This window comes from Lolium rigidum, chromosome 5 (genome assembly GCF_022539505.1).
Source record: "Lolium rigidum isolate FL_2022 chromosome 5, APGP_CSIRO_Lrig_0.1, whole genome shotgun sequence".
NCBI lineage: Eukaryota > Viridiplantae > Streptophyta > Magnoliopsida > Poales > Poaceae > Lolium > Lolium rigidum.
Window position 1 is genome coordinate 240497276 of NC_061512.1, and position 21469 is coordinate 240518744.

Sequence of the window (21469 nt, forward strand, 5' to 3'; positions counted from 1 at the left end):
CATCTCAACATATATTTAGGCACACTTTGAAAGTTACATTTTATTACTCGTGCCATACAATCATGTTATTTGTCAGAACTCGCTATCAAAATGGGTCCGGGTGGCGTTAAATCCAAAACCGTATCGTTTTGTGTGACCGTCTTTGACAAACAAAATAGAGCACCTTTGCACGGTTAGGCAGAAGTGGCAGTGCAGGAAAAATTGTGCACTAGTATTGCACACATGCTATTTTTTTTGTACTTTAACTAGTGTAATTTATTTTTCTTTCCTGTGACAAGCTTCCTCCACCTACTCAACTTCTTTTATGCAACTAACAAATGATAAAAAAAAATGAATAAAGAGTTGTTAATACGTTCACTTAGAAATGACCAAATTGTAAATATCTTATGTTAATAGTCGTTATATCGGTGCCATTGCTTTTAACATTCTATTCATCTATCAGATTGTTTCAAACAACACAATTCGTTGGTGAATGGCATGGCGGTAAAGGAAGGGCATTCGGCGATTGTCGAGACAGAAGTGTATAACCGACATGCAAGTCGCTACTACTCTGGAGGGCGTATTTTGTGCAGAATTATTCAAGTTTCTCTCACATGTACTTTGAAAGTTTTTGAATGGTAACCACCAAATTGCCTTTTTCTCTAAGAAAAACATTTTCAGGAGATTCTTTTTAGAGTGGGTTTGAGAGGGAGAGAATATCCACTCCGGCTAGGTAGGGGTTTAGAGAATCCTACCTAGGTCGGGCAGACAAGAGAAACGACGTACCCTGCTCCCCCAACGGTACAGGATCTCGTTATATACCTCCCCATAAATCCTGGAAATACCCTCTGCACCGTCCGATCCGAATCGAACGCTCACCAAAATCCCCCACGAAATTCCCTATCCCATCCAATCCCTGCCCTAGGCCGCCCCTCCACCCACTGCCACCGGGCCCCGCGTAAACCCGGACCCACCTGTCAGTGACCCCACTAACTCCAACCTTATGTGAACGCCGCGGCGGAGGCGCCCCATCACGTGCCCCGCGCGTGCCTATCAGCAGAGGAAGGAGAGAGAGAGAGAGGAAACCCTGGCGTCGTCTCCCCCGCTTCGAAACCCCCGACGCCAAGCAAACCCTCGGACCCCAGCCGCCCCCGCCGCCGCCGCCGCCGCGAATCCGCCCGGAGCCCGCGCGCCCGCCCCCCGGCCGGCCGAATCCCCGAGGTCAGCTCCCCGCGGCGCGCCCCGCCGGAGTTTTTCCCTTTTGCTAGCGCGTCGTAGCGGCCCATTTTGGGGGTTTAGCTCGGGTTTCCAGCGGCGTGGGGGTGCAGCGCCGTTCGCTGTGCGCGAGCTCTCCGGAGCCGCGGCTAGCTGATCGGTGCCTGGCCGGGCGGATTCGGATGCTATTTTTCTAATCTCGGTTTGAATTCTCGACCTATTTTTTTTTTTTTTGGGCTGGCGGATTCGTGGTCCGCGGAGTACGCAGCGGGTTCCATTTCGTAATGCACGGGTAGGAGAATCGCAGTTGCTCGGCGTCATCTGACTTGCATGCGTGGCAGATTTAGTTAGGGTTTGGGGAATGGCTGAAATTGACATAGTGCTTGGCCTGGTTCAGGGAGCAAATGGGCGGCAGCCTCGGCAGTGCTTGAGGAGGAGGAGGGGGTATGGCGGGAATGGATGGGAAGGGTGACGGCCCGGTGGCGCCCGTGAGGAGCAGCGACCGGCTGCGGCAGCGGCCCAAGTACTACGGGCGGGGGTTTCTCTACTACTCACCCAACATGCGCAACAAGATGAACAACAAGAAGCGGGCGGCTGCGTCGCAGATCGCCAAGAAGATGCTTCGCAAGCCGGCTGCGCGGGATCCTCCGGCTGATGTAAGCAACTTTGTATGCTAGTTGTTTGAGATGTACTCTTATCATTAGAAAACGTTCTTATCTGATATGCTGAGGTTCTTATCTGGTGTACCATGTCTTATATATTGCATAGTTTTGGTCAGGTGTTACTTTGCATGTCAACGATTGAAATTACTATCAGTTCATCTATTGGTTTTAGCTGTTAGCATTATATCCCTCGCTCTACATTCCTACTGCCTGTTCATGGCAGCGAAAATAGTTAAATACCAAACCTAGTATTTCCTCAAGCTGTTATTAGTAGGAATGCACAATCTCAGATACCATGGACATTTGGCCACTTCATAAAGCTATTCCTGAACATTATGGCTATAATGCCTTTCTCTGTAGGCATGCTATATCTAATAGATTCCCAGCAACTTGATTATAATAGCTCCTTTTATAGTCTGTTGCAGCAAATCTGCGCCGTTCAACGCGAAAGCGAAGAGTGTCTGTAACTCTGGATGGCTACGGCACAGATAGTTCCAGTATGGAAGATGATGATCTTATGGTGAGTTTCTAGAGTTCCACTGATGATAGTCAATTCTGTAAGCCTCATTGGTACCCAATGCATACTTCAGTTTGCTGGTCATTGTTTGAACCAGCTTACATTCCCCCATTTTGTTTCAGAGACCCAGATATCGGTCTTCAAAGAGTAAAGTGAACGATCAAGCATCGGAACGGCCTAAACGCAAGAATATGTCTAACTCTAACTCCATGCCCCGCCGTGAAGGTTTAAGGCCTAGAAGATCTCTGCGGGGACAAAGGCATCTTCCATTCCAAGATTCTGATGATGACCAGGAAAGTTCTGAAGAACATACGCAAGATCAGAGAGAAAATGGTAATGATATTGAAGAGGATGATGCCAATGAAGAGGAGGTTGATGGAGGTGATGAAGCTGAAGAAGATGGAGATGATGAAGACGGCGAGGAAGAGCCAGAAGGAAGGAAAAAATATGATCTAAGGGATCGTGCAGAAGTTCGTAGACCTTCCCCACGGAAGGAAGTGAAGCACAGACCACAATCTCCCCGCAGAGTACTTGTACATGGTGCTGGTCCAAAGAACAGCAAGTATTTGAAAAAAAGTGGGTCACGCATGCACAAGCGCCCTCGTTTTTCAATGCCAGATGATTCAGATGATTCTCTCCTTGTGGACGAGCCAGATGAAGGTCCATCCATGCCATGGATGCGTAGTGGGAGAGGAGGTATGCCATGGCTTTTGGGTGGAATGGATATGCATGGTTAGACTTACTGCAAGCTGTGTGTGCGGATATTGTGGGGCTGATTTGAAAGCGTTATGTACAGGAAGCTGCTGACCGAGCATTTGAAAGTATCCTACGGGTTTACACAAGTGATGACCAGTTTGTCATTGATGGTCAGCTCGAGCTGAGGGTTCAAGAAAAACCACTTCTTGGAAGCTATGTCTGCAATGACTCCAGCTGCACATAGGGGATCGATTGTGCATTCAAGGCCACTGTCACCGAGTTCTTGCTCCATGTTTGGAAGAGGCATCTCGAGAGGAAATAATGGAGACGTATTTCTGAGTGTTTTCACCCACACCTTTCATACACGTCAGACGTTAGCAAATGCGCTGCAACCTTTCATACGGATCCCCATCTCTCTTGGCTTTATAGGCCACTACGCCCTTTTGATTATGTGGCGTTGAGGTGTTAGGCTGGTAGGGTTTCTCCTCTTTTATATAGATATATATTGTCATGTTGTTCCTTTTTTTATTTCCTAATGTGTTTTCCTTAGCAGGATCATATTCTTGGCTGTTCTAGAGCTTGAAAATTTTCTATTTCCTCTTGAGTTTTTATCTCTAAGTCATTTGAAACCTGAAAAAGAAGCTCTTGTGCATATTTTTGAGAAACAAATACTTTAGTCCATGCTCTACTTGCCTCAGTTTCATCTTTGGTGAGATCCCACAGTTATTAAAGCTGTCAAGTATTACAATTGGTGCTATGAAATGGCTCTTGATAATTTGTTAGTCAGTTATAGCTAATCCACTGATCTTTTATGTACAGACTGTGAACAGCTCAGGGCTGTATTAATGACTCTGTTGAATGAGTTGGCATCCAACCTTCCAGTTTTGTTGCTGGGAACTTCATCAGTGGCCTTTGATGACCTCCGAAGAGGTATGTGCATATTTCTTCTACTATAACATCTTCACCAAGTTTTCTAGTGTACTGTTTGTTTGATCACCTAGGTTACTTCCAGCTTGCTCTGTTACTATCTAAAACACGTACCATGTTGACTGTCCAGTTATTCCAAATGGTATACTAGTTATGGTTATTCAATTTTATTCTTTTGAAGCTCTATCCTGTGATTATTCATCCACCAAGAAACATGGAAGCAGTCTCTTTTGCGTAGCCAAAGGTATGCTCCCACAATAGGATGGGAACTCCGTTCCTTTCATTTTGTTGACATGCTTTTAATCTTTGATTTCACCGTGTAGATTTATTATCTGATCAGTATTGCCTGCTTAGCTTAAGATTCAGTTCGTTTCATCTACTACTCGCAAGAAAATCTATTTTGTAGATATCAAGTGGAACGACAGGTGACGATGACAGATTAAGATACTTCACTGTACTATTTGATTCATTGCTCTCACCTTCAAATGGAAGATTCAAGAAGCAAGTCGAAAGACCAAGTGTCTATATCGATCTTCCAAAAAGCACAAAAAGTAGATGGTCCTAGTTTCGAGTTTGAAGCTAAGAGCGAAGCTGAGCATATATACGCTGTTAGTAGGATGAGGTATTGTCTCAGGAATGTTGTAACCGGTGTGGTGCTCCATTGCGGTGCATATATTTTTCAATTTGCTGTCCATTTGATATGGTACAATTAAGTGTTACAAGCAATGTGAATAGGCATGACGCTTCTGTTTGGGAACGGTGAAAACTTAAAGCTTATATTACCATAATATAGCACAAGCTAGTTGCTAACCAGTCTTTGGCCAATCCCCATTTCATGCTTAATCTGAATCTTGAGATCCATGTTGAGTTGATTCAAGTTCAAGGAATGGTAGCATCAGCTTTGCTCAAATTTGTATGGTTCAGTACTGTGGTGAAGAGAACAGTGGGCTGTCATCTAGGCAGTTCTGTTCTTAAACTTGAAAGATGTTGTATGTAGTAACAATTAAATATCAAGAACATATGAACTTTAGATAGCTGAAAGCACATCCTTACAAACAACCACTAAACTGAGAAATTGTTTAATATATAATTTAAAAACTTAAGACCTTATCTTCTATTGCATATACAAAATCCTAAGTATCATCTTACTCGTGATATATTCATAGTATTAACAAAGATGAAATGATTAAGGTATGCTTTATTGCGCCAGAGTTTTGTATAACAAAAGGATTTCAATACATTCCACTTGATATCAGAAGAGGAAATGCGGACTATGAAGCAATAATTTCCAACCCATGGATATGCTAGCTGCTGTCTTGCGAATGGACTCTGGTGTTCACTCAGGCAGCATTCATGAAGGATATTGATCTTATAGTCTCAAATGCAAAGATAATTTTCTTATTTAGGAGATTTTGTTTTCACTCATGTTACTTATTGATTAATTTAATGCTGATCTTTCTGATATTGGTAACTAACTGAAAGCAACTACTAAGCATTCTTATAACTGTAGCGGTAGTTAGATTTAGCAGTCTTTCTGAAGATGTCAGCTAAAACAGCCTTAAAAACTTCTATGACTACTCTTATCTACCAGTGTGTTGCTAAACATTTTCCACAACACACCCAGACTTACAGTAGCGAGAGATTACAATGGATCTAGGATCGTCAGTAGAGCATGTGAACTCCGAGATGTGGTATGTTATTTCTTGTTGTTCTGGCACTTGTGGCCTGTATTTTACTCGTTGACTAGGCCTGTATGTTTGTTTGTGTAATTGTGAGTATCATTCAGGTGCAAAGGTATGCTGTCACAGATGGACCCATCTTTGGTGTCCTTTTGTGATGGAAATTGCTGCACACAGAGGACCCTACAGTTTATGGATGGTGAGGATAGCTCCATTCTCCAGTAACACGCCTATTTATTTTCAGATTAATTTCCTTTCGAAGACAAGTCTGCGAAGGCCGTAATGTACAGCCAGATGTTGATCTACTGTCACGAAGTTGCAAGTGCTAAAAGCGCCGGCTTTGAAAACGAACAAGGTAATTTTCTAATATTGACTGACTGTTATACACGATCTACCCGATCGCATTTTTAAGTGTGATACAAAATAAAATTATTCAAGTGACCATTGTTTCAGGCTTGACTATCAAAGAGTCGACTGCAAGAGATGAAAGTCTCCTGGCGATGTGGATTTACTCAAAGCCAACCCCGGAAGAAGCTCCAGAAGGACCAGTTTCACATTGGCCCTCTGAAAGCTGACAAGGCACCAGCTGAAGCACCCGCAGTGCCTGGTTCTCCTCCTGAACCCATGGTCACTGTCCTTGACAAGAGCCACCATACCTGCAAGCGATGACACGCCTGAACGGCTGGAAGCTGTGAAACAACTTCCTTCATGGAGCTCACCGTAGGCTACAGGAGTGCAGCCTCAGGAAGGCTCTGCTGGATAATCAGTGCATTAGAGTTGAGAGGTAAAAAGAGCAAGCGAGACCACAGACAGTTAGGTGTTGGGCATTTGTTGGCATTTGTTGAGAACAGTGACAATTACTAACTCCAAACATAAAGAAGAGATTACTAGTTTCTAACATTCCATTGTCTTTAAGACCAAAGAAATAGTGGGGAGCAAGAATCCTAGAGTTATTTCATGCCTCTGGTGCATTTCTTATTCTACGAAATGGTCAGTGTTAGTGATACAATTTTAAATATAAATGCTATCTTTGTGGATTTAAATTATCAGCATCACCTTTCGTTGTGACCTGTTTTTTCGAGAATGAGATATATAACAGTATTGAAACGGGAGTAGTTGGGACGAGTACACAGAAGGCTTAACAACAGTATTGACAAGTGGGATCATTAGCCTAATTACCTAGCGCTCGGGCACACGTGCAGCAGAAAACATGAGTGGTGTACTCCTCTGTTTCAACTACGAGGATGGTTGGCGTGGCGGCGCGACATGATCATGGTGCTAATCTTCTAGTAGACTTAATTAGTGGTTACTTCTTTAAAGTGTATTTTTTGAGCCGTTGCATATCTATATTTTACATGGTCAAGCAAGTCTTATCAAAGTTACCGTACGATAACCTGAATCTTTTTGGAGTGTTGTTTTTTGAGCCATTTTGTATAAGTGATGCAGTTTAAAATGAAGTTTTCTCGAAGTTACCATGAAGGCCGTTGAGTAGCTTCTGTCGAAGAATTAATGGTAAAGATTACTGTACATGCACCACTTTTTGGAGTGTTGTTTTTTGAGCCATTTTGTATAAGTGATGCAGTTTAAAATGAAGTTTTCTCGAAGTTACCATGAAGCTATTGCAGAAGAAGGCCGTTGAGTAGCTTCTGTCGAAGAATTAATGGTAAAGATTACTGTACATGCACCATTGAAAAAAAAAAACTACTGTTGGAGAATTACTATTGCAATTGAAGAGTTATATATGTGCGTTTAAAAAAAAGAGTTATATATGTGGGATAATTTCTGTAAAAGTCTTATCAAAGTTACTGTAGAATAACCTGAATTTTTTTGGAGTGATGTTTTTTGAGCCATTTTATATAAATAATGTATTAGTTTAAAAGAAAAGTTTTCTCAAAAATACATCTAATTTGAGAATAATGCGTCGCCATTTAGGTCTTTTTTATTTGACGAAATTACTTCAAATAAATAAGAGCTGTTTGTATGAAAATGTATCATTGAAAGTGCTTTTTAATCTGATCTATGATTACTGATACATGTCTTATAATTAAGATTTTGTTTCTCAATTTTTATAAATTGATTATTGGAGCTGGCGTCGTCTTATTCCTTGAAATGGAGGTAGTGTTGAGCGTTAGGAAACTTAGGTCAAAAGAAATTAGAGCATCTCCAACCACATTTTCTAAAATATCCACTAAAGGGATTTAGGGCGCGCGGCTCTCAAAGCCTTTTCTCATCCTGCGCGGCCCAATACGGTGTCCGGTGCCCCAAAGCCCGTCCCCGCTACACAGGATGCTACGGGGAAGCTGGACAGAACGAAAACCTATGTGGGTTCCTACATGCTAGCGACCATAGCCGATATCGTTGCTTTGCACCTTTGTTTCGCGCCGCACGTTCGTTCCTTCCGCCTCCCGCTTCCTCACAGCTGCTCAAATCGCGACCCCACTTGTCGGCGCAATACCGCAATGCGCATTGAGACCCTGTGACATGTGTGGCTCCAGCCTCCCTTTTCCACAAGTGGTGTTCCTACCCCTAAATGCAGCACAGCGGCCCTCCCCCTCCTTGAGTACGCAGAAGGTGTTCAATCGGTTATGCAGTAGGCGCCTCTAGTCGTGATTATCACCATTGCCACCACGGATATCTTAACTATTTGTTTTTACCCCCTCAGACTTCCAGTTCAGCACGACGAGATGATCCAACAAATGCTTGATGGCGACACAGCCTGCGACGACAACGTTTGCAAGCACTTGGAGATCATCTCTTGCTTTAAAAAAAAATACTTGATGAAGCCAAGGAGAAGAAGAAGAGGCCACGCAATGGAGGTTCAAGGCCGGAAAGAAAAAATTCGAAGCCCAGCAGAGGTTGGGTCATAATATGATGTACAACGAATACTTCTATGATACTGCAAAACATGCCGACAATTTTCGGCGCGCTATAGGATGAGCAAGAACTTGTTCATGGAAATCCTTCATGAGCGTGAAGGAGGTTAGAACCTTTTACTTCAAAGTAAAGCCACGATACGGGTATAGCACGGTAGCTTCCTTGTCCGATCTAAATACACCCACTTACATAGAAGATGCTTGCATGTGGAGCACTGCCAGATGCATGAAGACTACCTTCACGCAGGTAGGTCCTTGACGTTGGCCGTAGCGGGAGACAACTAGGATCATGGCACAAAATGCGGTGAGAGGACTTCTTAATGTGAAACGAGGCCGGAGAGAAGAGACGAGGAGACATACCCCCATGGTTTGATTTTATGAGAACGCCTTTCAGTGAAACTCTAATTTCTTGTTGATTTAGCTAACTAACCCCCTCATCAACTTCCCAACACTATTTTGCCCCCCTTAATGTGGGAAAAGTACGAAAACAAAGTCACACTGACCAAGCATCGATTAGCCATTGGTCATAGAAGAACTGCTCATTTTCTAGGCAAGGTTTGTATAATGGGCGTCATGAATGTTACAGCGTGGTGCCTTGTTTATGTATTTAGTTTGGCATTATTCTTTGAGCGCAGAAGGCTAGGAAGGATGTGGAGCGGTCATTTGGTGTGCTTCAAGCTCGATTTTCTACGTTTGGTATCATGCTCTTTCCTGGTCTCACGACCAACAGTGAGAGGTGATGCAATCTTGTGTGATCATAGCATGATGCGTTGGAATATTATAAGACTCGAGCTAGGCATGTTAATTACATATGTAGGAACCTGTAGAAGTTGATCACCGGAGTGCGTGCAAAAGTTCTTTGATTTCCATGTGCATACGTATATCCAACCAACAATATGATCTCTTAGAGCATCTATAGAGACTCAAAGGAGAGACATCAACTGCGCCGACACGTTGATCTAGTCAAACTTCTATTTGTTTGCTTTGTTGTTTGTTTACATTTATTTTGAAAACAATATTGTCAAACATATTTATTTAATGTTAAATAAAATCTTAATTTTTTTTGTGAGACGGGTTTGGTGTACGCGGCTGAAAACAGAGATATGTAAGCAAATTAGTATCACTAGATGCATCTTGGAATGTAGGTTTATAATATACTAATTTAATGTAACTAGATTAGAAAATAATTGTTATTTGACTCAGTTTACACACTAAAATGCTTCCAGATAAATATGTGTATATAGATAATGTTGAATCAACTATTTGGAATGGAGAAAATATGAAAGTACATTTATTACTGGTTGACTAATATTTATTTGGTCAAAGTGTATGATTGCATATTTTCTATATAAGTAGTTAAACTTTGCAATTTTAATTTACTAAACCTTATAAGCGAAGAAGTACTAGGGAACGGATGGATAATATATTTAGTAACAGTGGCAGACAGGACGAACTTAAATATTCGGTGAAGTTTATGTGTAACCGTAGTATGCTTACGGAAATAAAAACAGGGCTCATGCATCAGCGCACGCGACAAGTACCGTGCTCGATCACCGAATCGGGAAAAAGGGTTTCTGCTTCCGCCGAGGGTTTCTCTTCTCCCCAAACTCCTATGCTCTACGGGTGACCGTGTAGAGATCTTTCCACGCGCAACCTCCGCACAAATCGTACATTGTCTCTTGGAATCCACTCCTTGTAACAGCAGATGGCTGCGCGCGCTGAAAAGGAGTCGCTACGAGGCCCCCCCAGCTTCACGGCAGCTGGCCTCTCCGGCCGCCAGACCCTCCTCCACATAGCCCTTGCAGCCATCAGATAGTACGGTTCCGTCCCTAGCATAGAGCATGGCGGCATGAAGGGATAAGAAACTCAAGAAGCCCAGGTAGTGTAGCGCCACAGATGTGGTTTTCCTAATTCTTGTATACACTCACATCTTAAATATAGTAACAGCTTAAGATCAGGCTCAGAAATCTCAACAACATATTCAATTTTATACTCCTCTGTAAAGTTTTATTTACACTTGAAGTTACGACCGCCCGTATTTAAAGGTAACCTTGACTAATAATTAGACCAACAAAGTATGAGTTATATGTCTTCAAAATGGTATCACATATGAAATAACTCATATTTTGTTGGTCAATTTTAATGACCAAAGTTAAGACTCAGAATATCAAGTAACCTTGTATATAGAAACAGAGGGTGTACTAACTTTTAGGGTTTTCTCATGATATCATGTTTAGTGGATATACTGAAAATTATCTTTGTGTGCTGGGATCAGTAAGATCCTCTTTAAAACTCAATGTTAGAAAATGTTGCTTAAGATAGGTGTAACAACCATTCAATAAAAATAATAGTCGTGACTGTTTAGCCTTAACATAGTTGTAACATTGTCTTTTGAAGAAAGCGGCTAATTGGGTTTCTGCCATGGCGAGCGATATCTATATGATGTGAAAGCATTACGTGTCGACACACGTTTTACTGCCTAGCGTCAGTGCGTACGACCTTCTCCAACAGGACATGTCAGCGGGATCCAGTGGTACTTCTTATGCCATCTATCAAGAGTATACTTTTTTACAGAATTAGCATGAGTCCAAATTAAAGACTTGGAAATGATTATTGCTTCCAGAAGTGTGCCACATTTTGAGGTTATGGCAGTATCTACAAGGTGACCTGCTCACTTATAAGTGGAATTCAACATTTATGATATCTAAATTGTTATATTATGAAACTGGGTTCAAGATGCTAATCTAATGACATTAATTTGGTGTTTTTAATATTTAGCTATTTTTCTACTCCCTCTGGACTGCATACTTTACAAGTGTCGGGTGCTTTATTTCAATATATTCCAAATTTGAACCAAAGCTCCGACACTTATTGTGGCCCGAGCAGAGGAGTATGGTGGTCAAACTTTAAAAAGTTTGATTGTGACTTTTTTCATAGAAGTGCACTGTATTTGTTGGATGGAGGGAGTATTAGCAAGGATATTTTTTTGAGATCAGTTGCTCATAAGTACACAGTTTGGTTGAAACATGCTTTTTGAGATCAGTTGCTCATAAGTACACAGTTTGGTTGAAACATGCTGAAACTTAGCTGAGATCCTGTACTACTGTAAATCCATTCCCTTGCTATATATACCATTTGAAATTGGTTCAAAGACTAGAAGCTTCCTTGATATTTCTAGTTATCCACTTTATAGCTTGAGAGGTTAGCTTGGGCAGGACCTCGTTCATTCATAGAATGCTGTTACAATTCTGATTTTTCTAGGTTCCTATTTAGTTTACTGACATGCGGAACATTTTTAAAAGTCGTTGCTATTCTGCCGACCTGTTAAGGATGTGTTGCTGCTAGATAAGTCTTCTTGTCTCCACTTAGAAACGGAACTTGCAGATTCGACTGATGTTCTCAGGATACTAACATGCATTAGGCTGTTTATTTATTTTTCCATAAGGTAATAAGTCAGCTGACTGAGTATTCAGCTTCATAAAATTTTCAAGTTAGGAGAACAAAGCTGGGAGGTAACAGATCAATGCGCCAGCATGGGAGGAGGAAGCCTTCGTGAAAAGCGCTCAAGAGATCTTGTAGATGGACTTGATAGAGTACATATCATTGGACAATGAGAACTACAAGTACGTTATAATTGCCAGCAAAGAGAATGCTAATATGATTATGGAGGAGGTGCTCTTTTATAATGTCTCTCAAAATCCTGCAGCATCACTTGGATGTGGAACTGATAACCATTGATAGATTTCTAGATGCATGCTGGAATATTGAGTCATTCAAATGTCTATGTAGCACTGGGACAGTACCAAAACCATACGAATGTTTTGAAATTTTTATCTTGTTTCCATGGCATGAGCCTACGACGTCTTGGATCAAATACTACAGTTCTCTGTGCTGCCCACCGTTTCTGACCCACCTGTGCCACTATTCAGTTGTGTAATTGTGCTTGTGTTCTGTTATTTTGCAGGGTTTTGTTTCGTCTTGTGCCCGAGATGAAATTTTAGATGGTCTTGAAGGGATGAAAGGACATTTGAAGATGGAGAGGATTTCATGATGGATAAATAATAATGAGATGTCCGAACTAATATCATGGGCGCTTGTGGCATGACGCAGAAGGACCAGCTAAAAGGCTGGATGCAGTAATAAGTCATTGTGATGCAAATGCTAACAGTTCTAAATTTATGGTGCAATGACTCCATTGATAGACATTTGTTACTCAAATAACGAACTCCAGGTTTACTCATGCTCATAGTCCATCTTACGCTTTAAACTGTATTTGCATTGTTTATCAGAATCTCTACGCTCCTCAATTTTTTTATTTGTGCTTGAACATTTCAGTTTGCGGAGTAATTCTCATCTAACTTAATAATAATTTCTAATCTAAGGACATTATAACTGTTGATTTATTTCAGCATCATTTTGTACAATACTAAATTCTTTGTGTCACAATGTTGGCAGTGTATATGAACACTAACAGCTAGAAGAGCTAGTGCCATATCAAGTGCAGTGCAAACCATTAAGCTACTGAATTTGGAAAGCAAATCCGACTAGATATGTGGTACCATGGCTTCCCAGCAGTTGTAGCTAGTATTTTTCTTACCGTTGCGATAGTTCAAAGTAATTTACAAGACAATTTGTTTTTGTTCAGTTATAATTACAAAAATGATCTGATCAGACTTGAATATATTATTTATGTTATAGGTTGAGCTTGTTTTGCTAGCAGTAAGAGGCATGCGAGATTAATTCTTCTTACTTTATATAGGAATACATCTGTATTCTACTTGGCGATATATTATTGTGAGAAAGTTGAACAGGTAATATGTTAACAAGCTATTTCAGGTTCATCTAAAGGTCATATATTCAAGTGTAACAGATTAGTACATGCTATGTGATCTTGCGCCCTCTATTCTTTCCAGCTATGTAAATACTTACTCCCTTTGATTCTGCATACCATGATGTGGACATATTGCTTGGCAAGACACATCATGGAATATTGGGGTCCCCCTTTACATTCATGAGCCCACTTATTGCTTTTTGTGATTTTACCCAATTCACGAGCACTTTTGGGATAGTGCTTGTTGCTATAGTCATAATAATAAGTAAAATTGAAATAGCCAAAGGAGGATAAATGGTCATTGTAGAATGACATTAGGAAGAAGAATTAAATCACTTTAGATCGAATTGGATGATAAAATATATACACACAACGTGACCCATTTCCATAATTTTCAACAGCTAGAAAATGATGTCTCTAAAGCCTAACAGATTGCAAAAACAAGATGGAGTTATTTGGAACTGTTCCAGCTTATCCTGTATTGGTTGTTTGCATGGCGTACAACTCTATTATGGATTTGGAAATCTGATCCATTGACATCATGCGATCTTACAGATCTTGAGAATGACCATACATTAAATCTCTGGTTGACACCGAATGATGAAGTGACCAAAAGTTTACACCTTATATGGGAGGCACAAGATTGATCTAAGTGTGTTGAAATGGTTCATCTCTGACCAAGCTGCAGGTGATGATTGCTTAAACTAATTCAAGATTTTTTCTTCAATATATCTTGTTAGATCCTGAAGCTGATAAAAGCAACTACTTGGAGCAGGATAGCAGCAAGCAGTTTTTGAAAGCCTACAAAGTGGTTCCAGAGATGATCAAAGCAGCTACAGAATTTGTAAGAAACTTGTTTTTAATCCTGAAAAGGGATTTCCGGCTTCCCACCTATTGGTTCTGCTGGTGATCCAAAGCTTGCAGGTTTCCGTTGCATCGAAGGTATGTATAAATATTACATCAGTCCATGCATGCTGGAACAACATTTTCATTACAACATTTCTCTAAAATCATTTTAATTTAACTATAATTTTATTCTTCATATCATTGACTGTACACTCTCCCTGGAAGCAGGATCTAGAGCGACTATACGGTGGGGAAGCTGCGGCGAGAATTTCATGTCTCCCACGTGGCAATCTGCCAGAGGCTACTTTCGGTGCGCTCCAGTGTCTTCATCAGTCGGGCAGAGAAGTTAGTCTAACGAACATGTGCAGTTGCGGTGTTGGATATATATTTATTTATGGCTGGCCAAATTGTTAGAAACTTTTTTATATCTTTGAAAAGAATCATAAGAAGTACTCAAGTGAGAGCAACCATGTTATCTAAAGAACTGCCTGCTCCTAGATAAAATTGAATTAACTTGGTATGAGATGTTTAGAGGAATCCTCTTATCCGACAGAGCTAATGAAAAGTTGAGAGCGCTTTCCTGTACCCAAAACCAAATCTTATAAATAAAAAATCACTCAGATACATAATATTTAGTGTGATCAATCGTTGGAGCTCTGTGATGGGTGAGATTATATCTTATGCTGTCTGAATATATGACGTTTCCATGTTGGAAAGTATGGTCGATGTCATAGTGAAGAGATAATTGATGGTCTAATTAATTTGGATGTTTCTCTTGTTCCAGGTGTATATCTTGATCAGTTCTGCCTGGACTTGGGAGTACCACTTGTGCATCGATGAGGATAAGGATGCACAAGCCAGGACAGAGAGGTATGGAAACCAGAAGATTTGACCACATGAGCATCAGCGATCAATCATATTTTTGAATTTCCAAAAAAATCCACGAGCGGAAATTTCAGATGTAGTCAATGATGTATCACAAACATGCAAAATTCAGTTTCAAATACTTTATTCTAAGGTACCCAAAAATGAAAAAAAAAAGTATCGATCTAAGTATGTACATTTCAAATCTCAAAATATATCAGATTTATCCATTTTTGTCCAACACAATATAAAAAGGAGCCTGAGTTGAGATTTTTGCATGATTGTGAGATGTATTAACTAACAATCTTCGGAATTATTTTCAGATTTTTGATAACTTGTAAAAATATCATTTAATTTTAAAAAAATGGCGAGAACACTGGAGCCAAAAGCACTTCAAGTATATTGTAAACTATTTTCTATCAAATGACTTTGCCTACAAGCGGGCTAGCAATGAAATGTGGATGGGAGCACAAATATGAATAGGCACACTGACCCTTGCCCACAGATTGAAACCAAAAGCAAACATTACCATTAAGGGTCATTATAGATGTCATGGAAGAATCGGATAGCCAGTCGGACAACAGTGATAATGCAGATACCATTTGACATTGAATGCCAGCTGGCTTGGTCGTAAAGGCCTGATGATATGAAAAACTGGCACGATGACCCCGACTGGCTTTGGAAAACCTCCATCTCAATTCGCATGATGTCCAGACATGGCTGCACAACTCGACCTTCTTGTTCATGTGAGCTAGAAATGATTTGTGATTTCTTGCCTCCGTTTAGCACTCAAGTCCTGAGAACTGAAAAACTACTTTGTTCATATATCAGTTAGTTTAGAAATGCTTATACTGTAATCTTAAAAATTGCTCCTACCTAAGATGCCATAGGAAACTAGGAAAAGAAAACAAATCCCACAACCATCTGCCTACCCTTTAGCCCGCCAGTCAATTGATTTGCAGTACTTTTGCGCCACCAAACTGGGACCATTCTAATATTCAGCGGATTTAGTATTGCAATCAATACGTGCAGAGTTTTAGATTCAAAAGTATATATATATCTCACCAAATATTGACATTATTTGGACGCATAAGCTTGTGACAACTGACAACACATAAATAAGTGAAACACCCTCCATAAGAGCTTGGCTCAGTTGCACAAAAAATAGTTCCACTCAACAGTTCCACTTCTGATTGTTTAGCATCTAGATGGGGGCCCTCTCAGCCAGACATATCAGTACAAGAGCCCAGAAGAAAACTTTTCCTGAAAATAGTTACTTCTCCATTCAAATAAAATGTAAAACCTGACAACATATATCCTAGATATGAGAGAGTGCTTGGAGAGATTCCGTGTGGCTGCCTCAGCACTTTCATTGCGAAACAAAATGCGTTACCCAGGATAGCAGGAAGCCACCTACAAATGTGGCAGCATCAGCAATGTACTGAGTTGATTCTTAGGCCAAGCTAGCTTTGGCAATGGCAAACATTTCCTTCAATGTCAGAAGAATCAGCAACCAGAAAGGTGTCATGTTCTAGAATGAGGATGAGATAATTTCAATCTGCAGTGGACTGAATTTCATGGTTGTGGGTTTTGGGTACTCTGTGGGAAGTAGAACCAGAAAATTACCATTCCAGAGAAGGCGGTGCAGTTTGGGTACTCTGGGAAGGCCACTCAGAACAACAGCCAGTGAGGTCGTATCACGCAATGCTGCCAGACCACTCCACATCATTGGCTCTCTCTGGGAGTCTTGGCTCCTGCTTTGTTGTTTCAGGTTCTACAACTGCTTCAATAGGGAATGTGTATTTGAAAAACGATCTTGGATAGATAAAAGCTCCATCATGGTTTCATTTCTTTTCTATGACCCAGCAGCTTAGCTATGTAATGAGACAAGTCAGTAATGTGAAACAGGACAATAGACAAATAAAATAGAAGTATGATCTGTGAAGGTAAAGACTTGGCAACAGCTTTTCCTCTAGGTCCACAAAAGCTAGCTGGTGCTGTGACCTTGCATTTATTGACATCATGCTTCCCTGCAGTGCAGACATGATATTAACATTTCTGAATTAGATGCACATGACTGCACCGTATTAATAATAGGGTGAGAATACTAGTACAGATTGATCAAGCAAGATATTAATGACAAGAAACATAATTTGTACACATGACTTGCACATTTTTGCAGGGAGAATTTCATAGATGGTTATTAGCTATTCACTAGCGGCGGAGGATAACACTGTGCCATGCCTGGTTCTTTGTGTCATGCAAGTATGAGGAAATTTTACACATGAAATCAGGTAGTCACCTGCCAGCGGCGTGATGCAGCAGGCTGCAGAGATTATCCTGTAGCGCAGGGCATCGTACACCGTAGTCCGCAGAGTATCTGGGCTGCGGCCCAGTGCAGAGGAACATGATATCTGCGAACAATTCATCATGCCAGTTCATTAAGTTTGCTCCTCAGTAAACTGAGGCTACAGAGCCAAAATCTCAACACCAAAGACATCATCTCTCCTCTGCAAGTGTTCTTTGGTTCCTGTGAGCATCAATCAACCTACTGGAATCAATCCACTGAACCTGTTGGAAAACTATGGCATGCGTGAGCTGTAGGCATCAAACTCGGAAACTATCTGAACTCTGCACCTACGTTACAGATGAATTTATATGACTGGATGACATTAGGCACCGAAGCATACAGGTTTTTTGCAACAGATCAGCAATAATACGGCAGCGAACATAGGAAGAAAAGAGACAATCTCGCAGCTTATGCTGCTACGTACATAACTTTCTATCAGGGAGAATAAAAAATGGAAGAATGAGAAGCGTGTGAGTGGGCCCCGACCGTTGAGGAGGCGGCGCTTGGACTGGGGCCAGAAGCTTCTGAATCTGGGCAGCGCGCACGCCTCACCGCCCGCAGCATCTCCTCGCACTTCCTCCGCCGCCCTCGCCGCCGCCGCCGCCTGTTGCAGTCAACGGGGAACTCTGATGCTGGATGGTGCTAGTGAAACAAGTGACAGGGAGCGTTCTATTCGACCGATTGGAATTGAACGGTCGGGATGGATGGGCATGTTGGATAACTACCTCCTCCAGTCCGCCGCCTGGGTTTCTTGCCGGAAGCAGAAGCTCTCCCTCTTGGACTGGATACTTAATGGAGGTTATCCATTTCCATGGCGAGCTCTGCTGCGGCCAGGAGCTTCGTGAACCCCAAGGTACCTACCATCTCGCCCCTCTCTTTCTCTCTCTCTCCCTCACACACACAGAGCATTCTTCTCTATCTGTTCCTAGGGATTAAGGCTTTCTGATGCCCTGATGGGAATTATGTGGGGGAAAGCTGGTAGTAATTTTGAAATTCAAGAGCATGGTTGGAATTTTCAAGAGAATGGCTGAATTAGTTATTGTTTGACTCTTTATTTTCGCTCAAACTTGTGAAGCAATTTGGGTTCGCACAAGGGAGAACAACTAAGCGGTGCTTAGGTCGATTTTAGACTCTGTTTTATTCCTTTCTCAGCCTATAGCAGCCCTAAGCGAGTTAACCCCACACACTTGTCCTGTTCTATTCAGCGCACTGTCAGGTGCTCCTCCTAAAATATGTTCAGAAAGGCAAAGGTTCTTGCACGCTAATGGATAAGATATGACAGTTTGGCTGAAATTTTCACTGAATAAGGGGGAAGAGCAACCTGATGATGCATTCATTGCCTATCTGCTCATCCGTCAGTGTTATGTATCTTATTTTAGCTCACTTTATCCCAAATTTGTGGATTGTTCTGCAGATGATCAATCACAAATGCGCCATTGGGCTTCTCCCACGTGTTGGGTTTTTGCATGAAGTACCATCTTCCTTGATGGTCTTTTCGACTTTTTTAATGCCTTAAAAACGGTAGGATTTATTTTTCGGAAGTCTGGCACTTATCACATTCGTTTATACATGTTACTTGTCTTAATCAAACCAGTGACAATCTACAAAATGTTATTTCTCCTATGGCAATTGCACTGAGACTATACCCCAGTACTTAAATACTAAGCAGAGCCTTTCACTGTTTCACGGTTCTTATGAGTTTATTTTCCAGAATCAACCCTTAAAGTTTGCAGAAGCCCCTTCAGGCAGTATCTCCAGTACAATGTACACCTTTATCCTCTCATCATTTTTACCTGAACTGTGTATCAAATAATATAGTGCCTGGGCTTATTATCTATACTACCTCGAAATCCAGAAAATCCGCCAGCCGCCGACAGTCTTTACAGATTTCCATGTTTCGGCAACACTGAAGAAGATGGAGTGATAAGGTTGGTTGAATTTTGGTTTCAGTATTAGAAAGGTGTAAATAAATAAACATCTAGACCTCTGGCTGATCTCATCTTAATCTGTTCCTACACTGTCCATTTCATTCAGACACGAATCGAGTAACTGTTAGCAGTAAAATGACTGATTCTATCTTCAAGAAAGTCTTCTCAAAACGTATTTAACTTTACTTCAACATACTTAAGTTGGGCGAATGAAGGAGGTAGAAAACCCTCCTTTTTTATCCATTTCGGTTCAGATAGATCATAGAACCTACTGAAACAATGGCAATTGTGTTTTTGTTATCCGTCGTCCACCTTCTGGAACTCAGGAGTTCATCCTAGAGTATATTTTATAAAACCATGTGTTTTACTATTCGCCTGTGTATCGTCCACTCTGAACAAATGCCTTCTCGATGTGCCATACACTCATAGTATGTCCTAAGTGACTATTAGCAAAACAATTTATGCTAATTTATATATAGATGTTTAAGTTTATTAACCGTTGATTGTACTTCTTTTCATTAGTTAGTTTAGCATCTTGGTAGCATGTTTTATCTGGTACAACTTTTACAGCTCCTTCAGTTTGTGACATGAAACTAACGCTGGTCACTTTTATCAACACTTCTGTCCACATGGTGCAACTCGAATGATTCAGGGAAAACTCCAGATGTAAGTTCCTTTGAATATGAAAAACTAGTTCCTCGGTTTGGAACATATGTAAACACTGTACATATAGTTGTTTGAAAACTTCTCCATTCTCTTGTCACACCGCAGGTACCAAAAGAAGTCGCTCTACACTTGATCGGACCATAAATGAAAAGCAGCCATCAAGAAAATCATTAACCATGCCCCGGTGGCTGAGTATGTTGAAAAAGAGTAACAATTACAATATTATCCATAGATTTACTGCGAAAAATATTGGATGGCTTCCTTTCCAGAATATATAGTCACTTGAGCTCCAGTCATGGCAATGGCTGGCTGTTTACCTCTGTTGCATTGACATGCTGGAAAAACTCGACATAAAATTCAGTTCTGCAGAGCTACGAGGAGCTCGAGGCAGCTGACCGAACCCGGAAAAGGATTTCTTAACCCGGCCTTGACTATCCATCTGGCAGGAAACTGACACCCAGTGAAGGCAGTTCTATGATGACGACTAGAAAAGATGAACTCTGCAGGAAGAAACTCTCGACAGCTTCACTTGACCTTGAGTTTCTAATAGGATTGCTTTATGACATTAGATATTTGTCAGACTCTGCCTGATCTGCCACTAATGGATTGTATATGACAGTTTGCTTGAGGTTTTCACCGAATGAAGGGGAAAAGCAATCCTCATCATTCTTTTTTTTTCGAGAATGCCACCGTTGCTATTTTATCTCACTTCTCCAATTGCAAACCCAAAATTTTGGTTGTCCTGCAGTCTGCCAGGCGGACCAATATAAATGTTTGCCATCAGCTCCATTTGTGAGTAAGCTAATCCACTACTCGGGCAGATCCGTGATGTCATTGAGATGATAACTTTGCTGGGGTGATCCTAGGCAGGTGCCCCCTTGACCTTGAGCCTCCAGCTCTGCTAGTCTACCTTTACTAAACCTGTTGTTATCCTGATGATCATGCATACTAGTGCTAGTCCTTTTTAATGTAATTTTCTCTTACAATTTATTGCATTAAATCAGGTGATGTTTACAGCATAGGTTTTGGGGGCTGCAGACAGCAGAGTGGAGAGGAAGGGGACTAGGGGCCCTAGAGAAGCTAGGGAGTGGAAGTCAGGCAGCGGCGTCATGCGTCACACTGAGGGGGAGACGGGCACGTCACAGCCGCGCATCGGCCAGTCCTTTTCTGATCGATGCAAAGAGCAAATTTTGTAATGTGATCGAAAAATTCTTAGTGAAAATTAAACCAACCTGTCAGAATTGTATATTTTGGCTTAGCAGTTTTGATTGCCTAGGATACTTGTGAATACAAGAAAAATAATTCGAGCAAGTATTAGTCCAATAAATTATGGAAATGAGAGACGTCAACGTTGATACAAGATAACACTCCATAGTCCATACTCTATACAGACATGAAACATAGTATCTCGTTTTATTTTGTCTTATCTTATTTTT

The 21469-nt window shown here is 41.2% G+C and overlaps 1 protein-coding gene across 1 annotated transcript; it reads left to right on the top strand.

The window, feature by feature from the left end:
* Positions 1–1628: 1628 nt before the first annotated feature.
* On the top strand, positions 1629–18284 carry LOC124657334 (ATPase family AAA domain-containing protein At1g05910-like). Its single transcript, XM_047195905.1, has 7 exons — positions 1629–1850; positions 2272–2376; positions 2496–3105; positions 3889–3999; positions 14120–14223; positions 15010–15095; positions 17879–18284. Exons 1-7 carry the CDS (start codon positions 1641–1643, stop codon positions 18282–18284), a joined length of 1632 nt encoding a protein of 543 aa, XP_047051861.1. The 5' UTR covers positions 1629–1640.
* Positions 18285–21469: the final 3185 nt, after the last annotated feature.